This window comes from Canis aureus, chromosome 2, assembly GCF_053574225.1.
Source record: "Canis aureus isolate CA01 chromosome 2, VMU_Caureus_v.1.0, whole genome shotgun sequence".
In the NCBI taxonomy this organism is placed as follows: domain Eukaryota; kingdom Metazoa; phylum Chordata; class Mammalia; order Carnivora; family Canidae; genus Canis; species Canis aureus.
The window spans coordinates 28,854,750-28,875,880 of record NC_135612.1 but is presented as its reverse complement, the minus strand read 5'-3'; the positions used below and the strand labels follow the sequence as shown (position 1 = coordinate 28,875,880).

General features: G+C 34.1%; 1 protein-coding gene across 7 annotated transcripts in view; it reads right to left on the bottom strand.

Moving 5' to 3' along the window:
- AP3B1 (adaptor related protein complex 3 subunit beta 1) overlaps positions 1-21,131 on the bottom strand; it is a 265,282-nt gene that overhangs the window by 225,998 nt on the left and 18,153 nt on the right. For all 7 annotated transcript variants that reach the window (XR_013362344.1, XM_077867315.1, XM_077867294.1 and 4 more), the window contains exon 2: positions 8,108-8,183. Coding sequence is in view for 6 of the 7 variants with exons in the window: in XM_077867315.1 (XP_077723441.1) it covers positions 8,108-8,183 (76 nt within the window). In the remaining variant the exon portion in view is untranslated. The remainder of the gene's footprint in view (positions 1-8,107; positions 8,184-21,131) is intronic.

The window sequence follows — 21,131 nt, the reverse complement described above, 5'->3', positions numbered from 1 at the left end:
GTTCTTTCTTCTATTATATTCTTTTTGCTACTGAATTAATCCAGGACATTTTTTATTTCAGATACGATAAAAAAAACATACCAGATTCTTTCAGATATGACAGCAATTCCAAAGTATTTCTATGTGATGTAGTTCAAGTCATATACTCTGGAAAAAAATTACACATTACTTTCTACTGGGGAGTAAGTGCATATAGAAGACCTCCTTTCCTGGCATAACTTATCATCTAACCATAAATGGCCCTAATATTACCTACTACTTAAGTATAAAACAAGAAATATGTCCAAATACTTTACCTATTTTCAGTCGGGCTGCTTTTTAGATATTGAATTGTATGAGTTCTTTACATACACTAGGTATTAATTCCTATATGATGAAGGGATGGTTTTTTATAGATTTCAAAATATTTTTTCCCATTCTGTGGGTGCCTCATCACACTGCTGATGTCATATGATACACAAAGATTTTAATTTCGATACAGCTCAAATTACACCCTTTTTTTTTATTTTGTTGCTCACATTTTAGTGAAACCTTTGATGAATCTAATGTCATTAAGTTTTAGTCCTGTGTTTCCTCTATAAGTTTTAACTCTTACTTGTAGGTCTTTGATTCATTTTGCCTTATTTTATATATAGCATGAGGAAGAGGTCTAAATTCATTTTCTTCCAGGTAGATATCTAGACTCCCAACACCATTTGTTGAGGACTATCCTTTTACTATTGAATGGTCACTCTCCCTTGTCAAAAATCATTTGATTATATACATAAGGTATTACTTCTGCATGCTCTACTGGGTAGATATGTCTGTCTCTGTGACACTACCACACTGTTTTGATTACTGTAGCTTTTTTTTTTTTTTTTTAAATTTATTTATGATAGTCACACAGAGAGAGAGGGAGAGGCAGAGACACAGGCAGAGGGAGAAGCAGGCTCCATGCACCGGGAGCCCGATGTGGGATTCGATCCTGGGTCTCCAGGATCGCGCCCTGGGCCAAAGGCAGGCGCCAAACCGCTGCGCCACCCAGGGATCCCCTGATTACTGTAGCTTTGAATTAAGTCTTCAAATCAGGAAGTACGAGACTTATAAATAAATTTGTTCAAGAATGTTTGGGCTATTCAGAGTCAATATGAATTTTAGGATAGATTTTTCTGTTTTTGCAAATAACATCACTGGGAGTTTGATGGTCCCTGATTACATACTGATTATGTAAATCACTTTGATACTGACATCTTAAAAATATCAAGTCTTCCAATCCATAAAGAGAGGATGTCTTTCCATTTGTGTCTTTTCTTTCAGCAATATTTTGCAGTTTTCAAGGTATGAGTCTTTTGCCCGTTGGTTAAGTTTATTCCTAGGTATTTTATTCTTTTTTGAAGCTATTGTAAATGGGACAATTTTCTTAATTTCCTTCTCAGATTATCATTGTTTGTGCTGGACGCAACGAATTGCTATGTGTTGTTTTTTTATACTGCACCTTGGCTGAATTGTTTACTACTTTTAAAAGTTTTTGGTAAAATATTTAGTTTTCTAAATATGAAATCATTTTGTCTGTGAACAAAGATAATTTTAGCTCTTCCTTTGCAATTTGGATGCCTTTTGTTTCTTTTTCTTGCCTAACTACTATAACTAAAACTTCCAATACTATATTGAACAGAAGAGACAAAAACAAGCATCCCTGTCTGTTTCCTTATTGAAGGCTTTCAGTCTTTCACCACTGACTATGATGCCAGCTGTGGGTTTTTCATAAACAGCCTGTAGTATGTTGGGTCAGTTTCCTCCTAGCCCTAGTTTGTTGAATGTTTACAATCATGAAAGAGTATTGAATTGTGCCAAATTCTTTTTCTCCATCAATTGAGATGATCATGTGGGATTTTTTCGCCTCTTCGTTCTGTTACTGTGGTGTATAACAAATGACTGACTTTCATGTTGTTCTTATTCTTCTATAAGTAATGAATAATCCAGATCCAAAAATCCATATTAATTTTTTAAGTCAGGAAGAAAAGAGAAATTGTGCTTCTCTAAATTTAACTGTCCTCATTTTTTTCAGTTATAAGGATGGCTTATTTTTAAAAGTTCAATATTTTCAATTTATAAATACTGGCTAATTTAAAAGGAAAGAAGGAAAGATGGAAGGGAGGGGCAAGAGAGAAAGGGGAAAGAGGAAATGGGAAGGAAGGGAAGGGAAGGAAAAGAAGGGAAAGGAAGGGGAGAGAAGCAAAGAGATAGATCTTGCAGAGTTTCAGACCCAAATGCAACTCTTAAAAATCAGCAATCAAGAATAAATGAAGAAATGGAAAAAGAATTGATCTTTGATTTATATCTCAGAGAGTAACAGTGGAGCAAAACAGAGAAAATTCACTAAGGCGCTCTATCACTACTAAAAATACATGCCTGCTTATGGAACTGGTTTTGATGAATATCGACATGGCGGAAAAATCCTCACCCTTTAAGCAATTTCCAACCCAAAAACAATGAAAAGATGCCAGCATCAGCCACAAGATGAATCCTTTTAAAGTATGTACACAAATGAAACATTCTTGTTGAAGGAGGGAAGGAAGAGAGGAATGAGCAATGCCTAGGTTTAGTCGAAAATGTCTATTATACATTAACTGGAGACAGTAAGAATTATACATTAGTTTCTTCTTCTTATATGAACTTTCTCATTTAACCAACAATAATGTACTACTGGCATTTGGTTTAAGATCTTTTAAAAACTATTTACAATAATACTTGGAAATTTGAAACTACTTTTAATGTTCTTAGGGTAAACAATATTCAATACCTTGTAATATGTATGCCTATGAAATAAGATATAGCAATAACTCTAAGAATTTTAAGACTCTCATCAAAGAAAGGTTCAGGTTTGCTAAAAGCCAAGTAAATTACCTGAGAAAGACCTTCAACATCTAATACTTGCTAAAAGAAAATACATCAAAGATTCAAAACACCAAAGATTTAAATACAAATATTCCATTCCTCCAAACTCCAAGCAGTCAACTCCTCAGAATTTTAGCTAAAAATACTGAATACTAAAATACAGTATTTTAACTAAATGCTCCTTAGTCCACCACATTTCACAACCCAAGATAAAATATGGATATGTGCTATCAACATTAGACATGTATTTTTCAGAAATATTAAGAGAAATAATATGTGAGTGCTTCAACTTGAGTCCCTGTGTAATAAGTGACCACAGATTTTGAAGTAGGTAGCTTTTCTTCCCTAAGGATTCTATAGCATAGATAAGACTTTATTCAACATATGAAACATTGGAAAAAAAAAAATATATATATATATGAAACACTGGAAACATTACCCCATGAATCTAAGTCTCAGATATCACCAAAGATAATAAAATAAACTATGACTATTATTATGGTTTTTCACAGGTAGATGTTGCTGAAAAGATTCTCTACTGAATCATAGGACTACCAACTATGATAGTCAGATGTGCACTGCCAGTACTTTGATATATAAAAAATAATGTGGTAAAATACCCAACATTCTAACTTCTGGCAGATTAAATTCAGAAATCTTTAAATGTTTTTAACTATGAAAAAAAGACCCAAAAACTACCCTGAAACTGTACAAAGTGATAAAACCTCATTTTCAGGGCTCATGAAAAATAAAGGGAAATTTAAATTTAAAAATTACATTAAGAAAACAAAAGAAACTTTGAAGCCAATGTAAAATTCTGACTGACCTCCTGCAAACTACTTCTAGCCAAAAGGCATTGTCAAATGATACACACACACACACACACGAACAGAAAAAATTTTTAATGATTTTAAAAGCTTCCACAGAGAAATATGGTACTACCTAGAAATCAAATTAAAAACTGAACAAAAGGAAAAGTGTGAACAAATGATTGCTGTAACAGCTCACTGAAAAAATTTCAAGTAAAATAACTATTAGTTACTTAATAAAAGGTAGAACTAGCAAACAATTGCTCTTTGAAAACTGAAATGTATCACTCAATAAATAGCATTCAAAACAAAATATTTAGAAAAAGTATTACCAAAATAATACACTGTTGAGAGAAATTATAGATGACCTAAACAAGTGAAGAAATAGAATCATGATCATGGGTCATGAGCCAAATACTGTTAAAATGCTAATTCTCCCAAAACTGATCTATGGAGTTAATCCAATTCCAGCATAGAGCGCAATAGGCTAGTTTTCCATATAAAAAAATGGGTTAAAAATATTTGAAAATAAAATCTAAATCTTTCATTCCTTCCCAACGATATAATTATCCAGAAAATCCAGGCATAGGGAAACGAAAAACTATTAGAGCTAAGAAGAAAGTTCAATTAGGATGCCAAATGCAGAACACAGAAAAGACATTTGTTTTCCTATATACCAGTAACAATTAATGTTAACAATATAATTAATGAAGGGGACCATTCATAATGGTCACCAAGATTTAAAAATACACAGAAATGAATCTAACAAGGAATACACAAGCTCTCTAAGATAAAAACCACAAAATATAAGTATAATGCTATTGAAAGGGAAAGAAGGATGAAAACAAGGGAATATATTAATTCCATATTATCCTACTTAAAGTTCAAAAACAATTTTTAACAAAATTTGCGAATTTGGTTCTAAAATGTATCTAGAAGATGAAACTTTTTATGCCCCAATATTATTTAAAATTTACATTCGTATTAACATCACTTGTATAATGAAGAATAAGTTTTCCAGATTTATTGAAATATGATTAATATATAACATTGTGTACATTTAAAGTGAGGTATTAACCTCAAGTCTCTTAGAATAACTATCACCAAGAAGACAAGAGATGATAAGTGTTTGTAATGATATAGAGAAAAGAGAATCCTTTCTACTGTTGGTGGCAATGTAAATTGGTATAGCCACTATGGAAAACAGTATGAAGTTTGCTCAAAAAATTAACACAGAACTATCATGAGATTCAGCAATCCCTTTTCTGGGTATATATCCAAAGGAAATAAAATCAGTATCTCAAAGAGATATCTGTGCTCCCATGTTCACTGCAGCATTATTCACAGTAGCCAAGATATGGAAACAACCCAAGAATCTGTCAACTGATGAATGGATAAAGGTGATACAGATATATAGATATAATGGAATATTATTCGGCCAAGAGAAAGAAGGAATCCTGCCATTTTTGACAAAATGGGTAGATCTTGAGGGCATTAAACAAAGTGAAAGAATTAATTTTTAATTACTGGTCATTTACCTGTAAGTTAGAAAAATAAATTTGAAAGTTACCTTTATACAAACTTCCTAATAAGAGGCAATCTATAAGTACTAGGCATATATGGCTATATTTATATTTTTTATATTTATATTTATGATAATTTATACCTACATTACATTTATGATAGTCCAGATTATGAGAATATCCATTTTTATTTATCAGTTTGAAAGAGGAATTTAAAAAACTACCAAATGCTACGTTTTCAGATTTCAGATTTCAGAATTTCCACAGTATCTTCAGATTTAGTGAAATAATTTACCTAAATGGAATGTAAAGCCAAAATTTAATGAAATTAAGAACAGTGTTTGCTTTACATTGCAGTGCACAATTGTAACCTGCAGGAAAGCAAGCTAAAACCATGCAAAGCAATCCTGATAATCAAGTAGGAATCTTGCAATCAATCTGTGACTTTTAAAAATTTTGTAAGAATATTAAAATTCTGTCAGTTATAAATGTATACAAAACAGAAAAATAGTAAAACTAAATTTACTTATAGTACACTATGATTTAGAACATTAGAAACATTGAAAATGAACTTAGCAAGAGTAGTCTAAATAGGCTTGCCTATTCTCACCATATAAGATTCGGAACAATCATCTTTTCTGTATCTTAAAAATTACCAAACTCCTGTCCAAGTTTACATCACCTTCCCACATTTAATCTTTGGTATTTTCAATATTGTAAATTATTCCCCAGAGTTCCTTTAATGTAAAGTTTTGTTGGCACCATTTCTTCCTCTGGCATATCTTCAATCTTTTCATCACAATCATTTTCCTTATTTATTTCGAAAAGCTCACCTTTACTACATTTTTCCAGCTACATATATAGTCTCTCGAAAAATGGTCATGACACCATTTCTCTATTTCTCTATAATTCCATTTACATTCCACCTGATTTTCACTTTCAGTGTTACCACTTTTTATTTCTTTGCTGTATTTTCATCATTGTTGACTAAATCTTTCTTTCATTTTCTATTTCTGTAAAATGTCATATAGGTTTCTCACTGGGAAGCAAGGAGGGAACACAACTACATGCTTTGCTGTCTGTACATAAACCAAATAATGTACATAGTGACCAATCAATAAAAGACTTTGAAGAAGCGACATCACTGGTCACTGACCATGAGGCATATTTGTTATCCATACAGAGAATTGTGAACTCAAGAGTTAGTGGTGAAGTTTGTGCATTATGCAATTACTATCTTAATATGCCCTGGTAACTGATATTTGAACCATGTTGTTAAGGATTGGTGTTATTTAAATTGTGTTAACTGAAATCTGTATTATCAAAACAAGAACTACCTGTCCATAAATGTAATTATACAGCTTACCATTAACAACTGAAAAATTTACAAAGAATCTTGAACATATCACCTACAAATGACATAAACCGAATGTATGAATCAACAACCCACAGGTGTTCTACAGGTAGTTAGTACTCAACTTTTATAAATCTGATTTTCTTTTTTTTTTTTTAATATTTTTTTTTATTTATTTATGACAGTCACAGAGAGAGAGAGAGAGAGAGGCAGAGACACAGGCAGAGGGAGAAGCAGGCTCCATGCACCAGGAGCCTGACGTGGGATTCGATCCCAGGTCTCCAGAATTGCGCCCTGGGCCAAAGGCAGGCGCCAAACCGCTGTGCAATCCCTAAATCTGATTTTCATAACAAGTCAACGTTTAACAGAACATATTGATACCCACAATAATCTTTCATAAATGGGATTTGAATTTAATATATCAAGAAAAGAAAGGAGATTTCAAACTCTCATATGGTAGCATTTCCTGCTGGAAAACAGTAGTGTTTCAGTTGCACTGTCACCTTATTACAAGAGTTTATTTGTGCAATTATGCGAATGTATTACATTCTGACATCAGATAAAATATGTGGGAAATAAAATCAGCAATGGTAGTGATGAACAAACAGTGTAGTAGCAATGAGAAAGACATATTTTATGAATTCCACTGAGACAAAATCAAAACTCTTTAGCATTAGGCAGTCACTGAAATAAACCAGTGTTTCACTGTAAATGTATAAAAAAATCAAATGCAAAAAAACCCAGAGTCCATACAGAACTGTGAAAATATTTTATTAAAAATTTTATATATATGTAAGCATTGCATTATATTTTTAGTTTCCTGACAACTGAATGCCTCCAATAACATAGGAATCAACGGTTTGAATTTTACATTACAACTGAAACTCATTAGAACTTCTAAGATACCAAATTGAATAAAGCACTGCTATTGGTAGAAGGGAATCTGAAACACAGAAGAGAGATGCCTATGGGACTCCGCAGTTTAGCGCCTGCCTTCAGCCCAGGGTGTGATCCTGGAGACCTGGGATGAGTCCCACCTAGTGCTCCCTGCATGGAGCCTGCTTTTCCCTCTGCCTATGTCTCTACCTTTCTCTCTCTGTGTCTCTCATGAATGAATGAATGAATGAGTGAATGAATGAATAGAAACACAGAAGAATGGTCACCATTTTTAGACTGTCAAATGACACAAAAGAAATTATTTAGCTAAACTAAATCCCTCTGGGTAGGAAATCAAAATATTGTTGTATATAACCTTATTTTGTCTTCAAAATGATTAGTTCTTTCTATCTCAGAGGAGAAATACCTTGATATTAGAGAAAGGGAAATTAGAACACAAAAAAAGATAGGTTTAAAACTCAAATTCTGAAAACAAAAAAACAAAACTCAAATGTCTGAATTGTGACACTCCAAACTCCTTCCAAAACATTTTAAACAGGAAATACTAATATAAAGGGACATTGATATGTTTAATTTGGTAATTATTTAACATATATTTAATAAAATCACTATGTGTCCCTTTTCCAAAATTGAATGATTTTACCTACCCCAACAATCCGTTTCATAGCATCCAATTTAGCAGAATCTTTGTTGCTCTCCAACATTTGCTTTAGATCTTCATTCCTATACAAAAGAAAACTCCATTTTACAATTTTTTACATTACATAGCTATTAAAATATTTCTTAAAAATTAGAAATAATGAATAATATCACAAAACTGCATTCTTATACACAATTAAATATTTTTCATCTACTCTACAAATATTAAAGTGCTGTGTTGTCATAAAGCCCATCAATCATACAAAAATATAAAATTGTACAATTCTAGGCAAAATATCTATGTGAACAAAGGCATATGCCGATTCCCTCATCTCAAAATCTCTGCATAATCATAAAAAACAAGAAAATTTCTTGAGTCACCACTAAAATGTTTTCATAAGCCAAAAAGTAAGAATTTTCTTTTTTCAAGAAAGACCGCTCATTAAAGAAATGCAGTCATTTTTTTCTCCCTACCTCTCCCCAGCCACAAAAAAGAACATAAACAAGAAGGGAAACCCCCACTGATATTCCTTAATCAAAGAATTATGTAAAGGCAACTTTAACATTTAAATAAGAAGATAAGGTGATGAACCAGAGCAGTTAGTTATAAGGATGAAAAAGCAGGACAGACACAAGAACTACCTAGAAGTGAAATCAATGAGATGCAGTGACTGTGAAGAATGAGCCCAAGGCACTCAGTAAGATTGCCCGGCATTTCCAGTTTAGATTGACCAAGCAGATGACAATGCTACCATATAAGATAAAACAGACATTTGCTATTTTCCAAAGCTAGCTGCTATACAAACATCCTTAAAAGACAGTATACAGAGCAAAAACTATAACAACGCTTTACACAGAAGTGAAAAAATGAAAACATAAACTATCTCTCAACAAATTACTTTGCTCACAATTGATCTGCTCCTATTCTAAGTGAACCTTCTCCTAGTGTATTCACAAAACTGCCCCAGCAAAAGAAAACTTATAATTCGTAAACTCTAATCACTTTTCCTTCAACATAGAGGAACAGATTTTTAAAACAGTTATATAGCTAGGTAAAGAGTTCTCAGACTTGACACCAAAGAGTACAGTCCCTAAAAGGGAACACAGATAAACTAGATCTCATCAAAATTTAAAACTCTTGCTCCCTCTTAAAGAAAGAAAAAAAATAGCTGCTGGCAGAAAATATCTGCAACCATACTGCACATATAAAACAAAAGACTAATACCCAGAAAATATTTCAAACTCCAAAATTCAACAGTTAACAAAAAAAAAAATTCAATTAGGAAAGTGACAAAGACATTGCTATGGATTGAACTGGGTTTCCTCAAACCCGAAGATGACTTTACTAGGGCCTTTAAAAATATCAGTAAGGTTAAGTCATAAGAGTAGAGCTCTAATCCATAAAACTGATATCCTAAGGTTAAGTCATAAAAGTAGAGCTCTAATCCAGTAAAACCGGTATCCTAAGAAGAAAGAGAAAGACCTCCACAGGACAAAGGTCAGTAAGGACACAGCAAGGAAACAATAATCTGTAAGTCAAGCAATGAGGCCTCAAGAGTAACCAAACTTGGAATTCCAGTCTCCTGGAAGAACTGTGAGAAATAAATCTCTGTTGTTTAAACCACACAGTCTGTGGTATTTTGTTATGGCAGCTATAACCAATATATTTTGGTTCCCAGAAGTATAATGCTGTTCTAACAAACACCTAAAAATGTGAAAGTGGCTTTGTAAGTAGGTAATGTGTAGAGGATAGAACAGTTTGGAGGTGCATATTTAAAAACAAAAACAAAAAAACCTAGACTGCCTTGAAGAGAATGTTAGTAGGAATATGCATGCTAAAGGCAATTATGACGAGATCTCAGATGGAAAGGAGGTGCACGTTATTAGAAACTGGAGGAAACGCAATCCTTGTTACAAAGTGGCAAGAACTTATCTCAATTTTCTTCTAGCGTTGTATGGAAAGCAGAAGTTAAAAGTGATGAACTTGGATATTTAGCTCAGAAGATTTCTAAGCAAAGTACCGAAGGTAAAGATAGCCTGGTTTCTCCTTGTTCCTAATGATGAAATGAGAAAAATAAGTTGAAGGAATTGTTAAGCAAAAAAGAACTAGACCTTGAAGATTTGGAAACTTAGCAGCCTATCCATATTGCAAAATACAAGAACTCATTGCTAGACTTTTTTCAAAAATGTGGTTGAAAAATGATCAAGAAATCATAGGTACCAACTCATGAATATAATCAGATTTGACAGCAGAAGCCAGAAAGAGAGGTGAGATTATACAGCAGAAACACTGTCAGCTTGGAGTAAAAGGGAGAGAAGGAACAAAATGAAGAAAGTCTGTCCAGATTTCTGGATTCTATAGGACAGGACAGTGTGAGGACACAGAGAGATGGCAGCCACCTGTAAGTCAAGGAGAGAGGACTGAGGCGAAACCAAACCTGCCTTCAGTCTGATGGCCTCTACAAGAGTGGGAAATAAATTTCTGTTAATCAAGCCACCAATTCTGTGGCATTCTGTTATGACAGCCCTAGCAAACTAATATAAACATCTACAAACAATTAACTGAAGGAGACACACAAATGGCAAAAAGCATATGAAAAGATAATTCATTTCATTAGCTATTAGGGAAATACAAATTAAAACCACGGCAAGACATAACTACACATATATCAGAATGATTCTCATCTAAAATAAAAAAAATAATGGGGCACCGGAATGGCTCAGTTGGGCATGGAACCTGCTTAAGATTCTCTCTCTACCTCTTCCTCTGCCCCTCCATCCACTCTCACATGCAAAGAAAGAAAGAAAAAAGTTGAATTTTTAAATAGCAACAACACCTAATGATAATGAGGACAGAGAAGAAATGGATCACTCATATACTGCTGGTAGGAATTTTAAAAGTTACAGCCACTCTGGCACTTCGGCAGTTTTATAGAACTAAACCTGCAATTTCAATACAATTGAGTGATTTTACTCTTGGGTATTTATCTCTGGGAAATGGAAATTGATACACAAAAACCTGCACACAGGTATTCTTATCAGCTTTTGTTCCTATCAGCCAAAACAGAAACAACCCACATATAGATCAACAGATGAATGGTTCAACAAACTGGTACATCCAGAGCATGGAATACTATTCAGCAGAGAAGATAAACTATTGATATATAAGACAACTCTGATTCATCTCCAGAGAAATATGCTGGAAAATTTAATTCTAAAAGGCTATATACTGTATTATTCCATGTATATAACATTCTTAAAATAACAAAATTATAGAAACGGAAAAAGGTCAGTGGCTGTTGCACATTAAGATCAAGAAAGGGAAGGTGGTGGGGCCCCTTTAGCTCAGGGAATGATCCTGGGGTCCTGGGATCAAGTCCTGCATTGGGCTCCCCACAGGGAGCCTGCTTCTCCCTCTGCCTATGTCTGCCTCTCTCTCTCTGTGTCTCTCCTGAATGAATAAATAAAATCCTAAAATTAAAAAAAAGGGAAGGTGGATATAAAAGGCCAAAACGAGATCCCTGCAATGATGGAATAGTTATCTTAACTGTTGTGATGACTAAACATGACACAAAACAGAAGAGGTGAAACACAAACACAATTAACTATATATAAAACTGGGGAATCTGGACATGAGTGTGGATATTATATCAATTATGTATCAATGTCAACATCCTGCCATGATATTATTTTATAGTTTATGATTGAAAAAAACTGGGTAAAGGGTAAACAGCATAATAGCATATCTTTGTATTATTTCTTAAAACTGCTTATGAACCTACAACTATTTCAAAGCCTAAAGTTTAATCTAAAAAAAGTTATATAACAATTATGATTTATAAGAAACAAGCCAATCAAAAATGAATGGTATTAAAAAATAAAAAAAGAATAGTGAAGTGACACCTGGCTGGCTCAGTGGGTAGAGCATGTGGCTCTTAATCTAGGGGTTATAAATTCAAGCCTCATGTTGGTTGAGAGATAACTTAAAATGAAGTCTTAAAAAGGAAAAAATGAATGGTTGAAATAGGTGAAAAGACATTTCACAAAAGATCAGGAATGCCAGGAAGCACATGAAAAACACTTAAGATAATTAACTATCAGGTAAATGCATATTAAATGAGAATAGCTGAAATTAAAAGACTGACAATAGCAAATGTTGCCAAGGCTCTGGAGCAACTAGAACTCTCACATATTCATGGAAATGTAAAAAAAAAAAAAAAAAACCATCACACACACATACACAAACACACCCACTTTGGAAAATTGGGTGATTTTTACAAATTTAAACATAAGCCTATCATATAAACTCAGTCATTCCGCTCCCCACAGAAATAAAAAAAATTTCCACATAACAACTTACATGAACATTCACAGTTGCTTTATTCCTAAGAGTAAAAAACTAGAAAAAATATAAATATCCCTCAGTAAAATGTGAGGTAACATACACTGGACTACTACCCAGCAACGAAAACAGCTTAATTACTGACATATGCAACACAGTGGATGAATTCTCAAAACAATTATTCTGAAAGACGTCAGGCACAAAACAGCAATGACTTCATTCATGTAAAATGGAAGAAAAGACAAACTAATCGAGAATGAAAGCAGATCAGTGGTATCCTGGGGCCATGGGGCACAGGGAAAAAAAGACAGCAAAGGATTCTAAGAAAATTTTATTCCATAAGATGATGGAAATGCTCTATAGCTTCTTGAGTGTGGTGGTGATTTCACTGACCCATACATCTGTCACAACATCTAATTACAATTACAATCTTTAGGTGAATAATTTTTTTATGTGCAAAGTATACCTCTACAAAGCTGATATTATAAACATTCATAATGTTTTACTCACATGTCTGAATAAGACGCCGAGTTATCCAAAAGAAGACCAAAAGACATACATCTATTTCTGAGAAAAACATTATGAGGGATCAGATAAGCCACCATTTTACATCTTTAGAAATCAGATATCACATTTAAGCTTCATTGTGCTTCCTCAAGAATAGAAATCACTAAATATTATATTTTAGTACATCAAAGCAAAATCCTCTCAAAGAAACTAACAGGAAACTAAAACTATACTATTACAAATTGTAATTAACTACTTACATTAGTTATTAGTTTATAATTAGCAACCTCCCATACTTTTTACAACAAACTGCAGAAAAAAGAAAACAAATGGCTCCTTCATGAAACAGTTCAATCATCAAAAAGTATCAGCAACCCCTTCATCTCAGCTTAGGCCTAAGAGGAGATCAGAAAATCTTTAACTACAAATAGAAAGCCCTGACACAAAATTACTAACTTTAGTTTTTGCACACTTTACAAATTTAAGCTTAATGTAGGCAGTAAGCACTTCTCAGGAATGAATGATCAATCAGGTGTTATTACAGGCTGTTTTAAACCTTCCAAAATTCCTATGAAGTCCTAACCCTCAAGAATATAGCTATTTGGAGACAGAGCCCTTAAAGAGGTAATTAAGCCAAAATGAGGTCAATATGGGTGGACCTTAATCCAACATGACTGTCTTTATAAGAGCAGAGTAAGACACAGACACACAAAGACAAGGGATGACCAGGTGAGGACACAGCAAGAAAATGTCCATCTGCAAGCCAGGGAGAGAGGGGCCTCAGAAGAAATCAAAGTTGCCAACACCATGGTCTTGGACTTCTAGCCTCCAGAAATCAGGAGAAAATAAATTTCTTACAAACCACAGTCTGTGGCATTCTGTTATAGAAGCCATAGCAAACTGATACAGAAGGTAAACGTTGCCAGCTGTCGTTGTGTAAATAATTAATTAAATAAACAAACGAGGGACATCTGGGCACCTCAGAGGTTGAGCATCTGCCATTGGCTCAGGATGTGATCCCAGGTTCTGAGATGAGTCCCACAAAGGGCTCTCTCCATAGAGCCTGCTTCTCCCTCTGCCTATGTCTCTGACTTTCTGTCTCTCATGAAGAAATAAAATCTTTAACAAATATAAATAAACAAATGAAAGCTAAGTACATTTTTTTCCAAAAAGAGTAGAAGCAATGAAATCTATTATGAAAAAAAAAAAAAAAAAGACTCTTCCTTTCCAAGCAACTCACAAAATTGAATACAATGGTGACCACTAGTGGGACACAAAAATAGTTAAATAACTGAAACACTGACTTTTCTCTAATTAAACATACAGCTAGAAAATATACAAGTAGTAGAGAAAGCAATACATAAAACCTATATCTAAAAAAAAACAAAAAAAAAAAAAAAACACCCTATATCTGAGGATATACAACTACCGAATATTAAAATACTATAAATGTTCCCTGGATTCCATTTAGAATCCCTTCTTAAAAAAAAAAAAAAAAGAATCCCTTCTTAAAACTTCTCACTCTTCCATACTGCAAAGGTAACTGAAAAGGGAATATTAAAACTAATGGGGTTTTGTTCCCCTATCTAGTTTTTGTTATTTTCCTTCTACTTTTTATTTTTCTATTTTACTTAAAGACTTAATTTTACTTAATGAAAATCTTACTATTACCAGAAATCACTCCCGATTTCAGCACCAGTAAAAAACATCAAAAAGCAAAATGTTACTGGCATAAATGAAAAATCTAAATACTTCCCCCAAAAAACCTTAAAAATCTTATTGGGGTAAGAAAGAAAAAAAAAAAAACCTGAAGTAATTAGGTAAGGAATAAATAGAAAATGTAATCACATATACAAATATCAAAAGAAAAAAGAAAATTCATGTTCTTACGTCTGACCCCTTCATCCTTTCCCCAAGAGCTTTCCACCATGCTTCTCCATCAGTGTTAAAGAAGTAAGCAATGAAGAATAACAAAGTGCCAATTTTTAGGACAACCCAACCTCTCCAAGCCTAGGGGTAATTTTATTCATGGCCTAATGGAAACTTGGCTTATTCCTTTTAAGCTTGAGATGCCAGAATCCCCTTCCCAAACACTTTTAGGTCTTGACCCACTCCCTCAAATTTAAAATAAGAAAACAAGGGCAGCCCAGGTGGCTCAGCGGTTTAGCGCTGCCTTCAGCCCCGGGCATGATCCTGGAGACCCGGGATCGAGTCCCACATCGGGCTCCCTGTGTGGAGCCTGCTTCTCTGTGTCTCTGCCTCTCTGTGTCTGTCATAAATAAATAAATAAAATCTTTTAAAAAAATAAAATAAAATAAATAAAAATAAGAAAACAAGATCCCACTATTAAAGCCAAAGGTTTTGCTGCTCATGTTTAACATAATCTTCAGCAACAAATATAAATATCTTTTGTGTTAACACAGCAGATAGCTAGCAAGTTTGAGGTTCAGAGAAGATAAAAGAAATATACCAGGCACTGTTTCAATCTGATCTAATATTCAAACTTCACACAGGTATGTCATAAAAACTACTGAAAATTCTGATATAAAAAACATATGTCTTCTCAAATACCTCTTTGCTGGTTGCCAAATCAGTAAAGGTTTGGGAGAGTTAAAACAAACACATCGCTTACCCTCAAAATATGTACACTTGTATGGAGTCATTTTAGGTCTACTTCCTTATCTGGATTCAAATGTGGCCTATTAACATGCAACACTGCAGTAGTTTTAGAAATTAAGAAATTATTTTTGCTTAACATTAAGAGTTAATTCAAATAATACTGAATTGGCAATACTTTCACTGACTGCTGAGAAAGCCAATACTTGTTTCAATTTTTGTTAATTTACCTACTTCTTCATTTACCTATTGACCTGTAGCTTTCCAGCTTTGAGTACAATACCAACTTTATTTTTACATAAGTGACATCTTGTGGTGATAAGTGGTATAACTTTGCTTTTCATGTTCAAAATGTTTTTAGTTTCAAGGAAAATATGTAACTGGAATTAGAGAAAATCTTACTATTACCAGAAAGTCACTGCCATTTCAGCACCAGTAAAAAAAAAAAAAAAAAAAAAAAAAAAAATCAACTATAATCAAAAAGCAAAATGTTAACAGTTATACATAAGAACTCAGGAGAGCTTTAACATAGTTTAATTATCTTTTCTTAAAAAAAAAAAATCTATAATCCAGGGGCATGTGGCTGGCTCAGTCAGAAGAGCATGCAACTCTTGATCTCAAGGTCATGAGATCAAGCTCCACGTTGGGTGTAGAAAGTACTAAAAAAAATAAACTTTAAAAATAAATAATTAAAAAATAATAATAAATAATAAAATAAAAACTCTATAATCCATAACTCGTTTAAATCTTTCACCTCTTAAATAAAAAAAAAATCTTTCACCTCTTTTAAAAACAACGTAAATTAAGGGAATGATTAAGTATGTGGCATTGTAGACTGTATCAGTGCTACTCAAAGTGTGATCCAAGAAAGTCCAGCCCAAGAACCATCACCATGGTATTCACAAATTTTTGTTACTAATTCATGATGAAATATGTAAGCAAAGTTAGAAATTTGACAGTAACTCAACAGTATAATGTTTTATCTTCTGAATCTAATAAAAAAAACTGGAGAATGCATTTGCATGCTTTCTTTCATTCCATTTTTCTAGTGATTTATTTCTTACTGTATTTTACAGAAGATACAACCATGATGGACTGAAAACTTGAAAGAAAAAAATAGGTCTTTCATCAGCTTGCAAGCACTGCAATACACACAATCACCATTTTTTTTCCTCAAAACACTCAACAAAATTCATGTACCATAAAAAGCAACACTTGAAACTTAAATCCAGGAATGATGCACTAGGAAAAGTGATATGGAATAGCAATTTCTAATTGGAGGTATGTCCCCAAAAGATATATCAATCTTTGAGAGGAAGGTGGACCTTTTCAAGCCCTGCCAAAAAAATAAAATAAAATCCTAACACAAAGGCACCTCTGCATGCTTTATGAACCACATAAATGAAAAATGTTTCTACTCTAAGTGTTACATTGTACACATTAATAGGTATGCACAAAAAAACACCTGGGAACAAGAGTCAGAATTCACTTTGTTCTAGTGCTAAGAAGCTAAAGGGAATGGCCCTCATGATACATTTATGTACATAATATGAAAGCTTAAGAACTTTCAATTTAATTATGGCCTATCCTTCCCTCAGATGATACTCAGAATACTGTATAGTTTTTTGGCACAAAGTGCTGACTTAATAAATATAAGAGTAAGTAAAAACAGAAAACTCCAGCTACCTAATCATCCAACTATTAATCCCCTAAAAAACTAACTATAAAGTATCCAAATAAATATGAGCTTTTCCTCCTATACTGTTCACAAAACTAAAAAAGCAATAGTGTACAATTGCTATCCCCACTTCTTCAACCCTTGGTAATCTTTTTCTCCCTTACTCTTCATTAAAACTTCTCTCACAAAGGTAACAACTTCCAAATTTAAAAATCCATTAAAATCCTATGTATACTTTTAGATTACTCCTCTACATTTGATACAATTGACCCCTATTCCTCCATCTTAAATTCCTGAGGTGATACATGAGGAAAAAAATAGAGCAGAGGGAAGAGAATATGGGAAGGAACGGAGGAGGCAATTTTAAAGAAGGTAGTCAGAGTAAGCTAAATAAATAGACATCTGAGCAAAGATTTCCTAGTAAAGGAGTTGGCCAGATAGTGGGAGTGAGGGGCAGAGACGAGAAGCACTCTAGGCAGAAGAGACAATGAAAGGGGAATAAAGTATACTAAAAGCTTTGGCCTTTTCTCTAAACGAAAATAGGAACCATTGGAGGATTTTGACTAGAGGAGAGTCATGATCTAAATATATGTGGCAATCAATCAATCAATGTGATGGAATCATTCCAGCTGCTATGTTTACAATATACTGTAGGGACTTCCATATCTGCCCAGGGTTCTGTAAGAAACTAAAACTGCCACAGAAAATAACTATAGAAGCTGGAAGAAATAAGTAACTTCTGAAGGCACTGGAGATCAACCAATGCAGGCAGGACTTATGGAGCTAAAATCCTAGGAGGAAGAGAGAAGTACACAAAGTGAGCTCCTGGTTCATGCCAGTTTTTTCCCTGAGTATATTTCCCCAACTACCATTTGGGAGATGAGAACTCAACAGGAAATGACAGTTTTAATACACTAAGGAGACAGTGTTGAAATTCATAGCTAATAGAGGGAATGGAACTTGAAGGGCAAAATACAAAAGAGAATCAATGAAAAGGTACACATAAAAATCCCTTCAAGTACTCAGTCTACATTTTCTCAGGGCATGATTCCTGGAAACCCAACAGAAAATAGCAGTTCAGAGGTTAAATGCCTATGCAGGGATTTTAGTAACTAGGCACCACTATGTAGAGAAGCTGAAATTCAAGTCTCTCCCAAGTACAAATATCCCAGACTTTCAATTTAAGATCACAGAAGGGCCACAAGAGAAGAGTAAGGATAGTACCTTAGGAGTTTGAGAAAACTGTAGGGTATCCCAGTTAGGTGGAGGCTGGCAGCCCAGGCAGTAAAAGAATTCACCCAAAGCAGAACAAAGGAGATAGAAGTTTACGGAATACACTGCAAGGGAGCAGTGGACAAGGCAGCAAAAGAAAGACTCTGCCACGAGGTGGTGGTGAGAGGCCACAGTTACAGGCAGAGTGAGGAGGTATGGGAACATATAGAATTTTTCCTTTTTAGTAACTATACCTAGTTGTAAGTAGCCCATTCATTATTTAGGGCCTATGGCTATTTCAAGGTGGGTTGCTTAATGAGTTTGCTTGCATTTAGCTCAGTGGTCACTGTGGGCTTTGTGATTATGCCACCCAGGCAACTCTGTTTTTTGTTTTTGTTTTTTTTTATTTTAAGTAAACTCTATACTGCACATGGGGCTTGAACTCATGACCCAAAGATCAGGTCACAGATTTTACCAACTGAGTCAACCAGGTAGCCCCAGATGATAAATAATTTAGGCATTACAGACCACACCATCGCTGATGTACCTACTCAATTCTACCATTATAGAATGAAAGCAGTTACAGACAATACACACATAAACGGGCATGGCTAGGTTCTAACAAAACATTACTTTTATATAAAGAGGCAGGCAATAGTTTACTAACCCCTGACTTAAAGGACCAACAATAATACTGATAGCGAGCTTTTTGACAGACACTAGAGAGGAGAGACAATGGAATAGCACCTTTAAAGGGCTGAAAGGGAGGGGAAAAAAGACAACATACAATTCTATACCCACTGAAAACATCCTTCAAAACTGAAAGTGAAAATAAAGTGAATTTCAAACAAATAAAAGCTGAGGATCTGCTATCAGAACATAAAAGGGCATCTTTTCAAAAGGAAGATAAAATAATTTCAAATATACATCCAATTAATATGTATTCTGAATTCAAAGCTTCCATTTATAAAGTAATAGCTGACAGAATAGAAAAAAAAAATACACATCCACAATCATGACTAGCAATTTTAACACACTTCTCAGTAACTGAAAGAACAAAAAATTTAATAAAGATATAGAAAATCGAGCAGAAGAACCAACTTAGCCTGACGTGCACAGAACACTAAACAGAAAAAATGCAGAATAAACATTCTTTTTAAGTGCACATAGAATATTTACCAAAATAGACTGTATGATAGATATAAACAAATTTTCAAAGGTCTACAAATCATATAGAGTATGTGGAACCTAACTAGAAATCAGTAACAGAAAAATAACTAGAAAATATGCAGTTGTTTGGGAAAAAAAAAAAAAAAGCAACATGTTTTGACCTCTGGGCCAAAGAAATTAAAATCATCAGGGAAAGTAGAAAAAAATATTAAGTGACTAATGAATGATACTGCAACTCATGAGATGCAGCTAAAGCAGTATTTAGAAGTAAATCCTTATTTCTAAATGCAACATAAAAGAAGAAAGAATGTAAATCAAAATGTAAGTTTCCTTCTCAAGAAGCAAGAAAAAGAGTACCAAATTAAACTCAAAGAACAAGTAAGAAAGGATAAGAGAAGAAGTCAATAGAAAGTAAACTGCAGAGAAAAACCAACAAATAACTTAAGGTTAGTATCTACTTTGAATAGATTGCAATGACGACTTAACAAGATTATTGTAAAGCACTTATTACCATGACTAGTAAGTTCATTAACTCAACATCCACATATGTCAGATAGTGTTCAAAATACAGGGATCCCTGACCTCGCCAAACTTACATTCTAAGTTGAATGCAGGTAGGTGGGGGTCAGGGGAATGACAGAAATGACAGATGAAGGAAAGAAAAGGGAGGGAAGAAAGAAGGAAGAAAAACATAAAAGTAGATAGAAAGACCAGACAGCAATACTGAAAGAATTAAAATACGGTAATGCAATAAAGACTGAGTGATCACAAAAGGCCTCTCCAGGTAATCATCATGTAAGCAGAGGTCTCAAATGATGAGAAGGAGCCACCCAAAGGAACTCTGCAGACATTATGGCAGAAATGAACCTGGATATATGAGGATCCAACAGAAGATCTACAAAGGACTTGTAAATGAAGGATATGGTTGTTTTCTCAAGCACGCTGAACTCCTACAGGCTCACAAAGGCACACAATAAATATCAGTTCAAAGAATAAATGAATATAGACCATATACTAACATGTTCCTTAGAGGGAAACAGAAAAACTCCAAGCTTTCACTAAATTCTCAAAAGGGTCCATGACCCTAATAAAGGTTAAAAACTAGGATTACATCTTCCAGATATACATCCCATGCATACAAGTTTTAAAAACCACGATGCCATACGTTTACCACAAGAAGTCTCCATGTTTGCCAAACCTTTTATCAATGATCTCAGCTACCTGCTTTCTTGGCAGGCAGCAGAAAGGAAGTTCTCCATTTGCTCAGGATTTTAGGAATATCTTCTAGAAAATGACAATACATCCCTAAAATTTTTTTTTAATTTTTATTTATTTATGATAGTCACAGAGAGAGAGAGAGAGAGAGAGAGAGGCAGAGACATAGGCAGAGGGAGAAGCAGGCTCCATGCACCGGGAGCCCGATGTGGGACTCTATCCCGGGTCTCCAGGATCGCGCCCTGGGCCAAAGTCAGGCGCCAAACCGCTGCACCACCCAGGGATCCCGTCA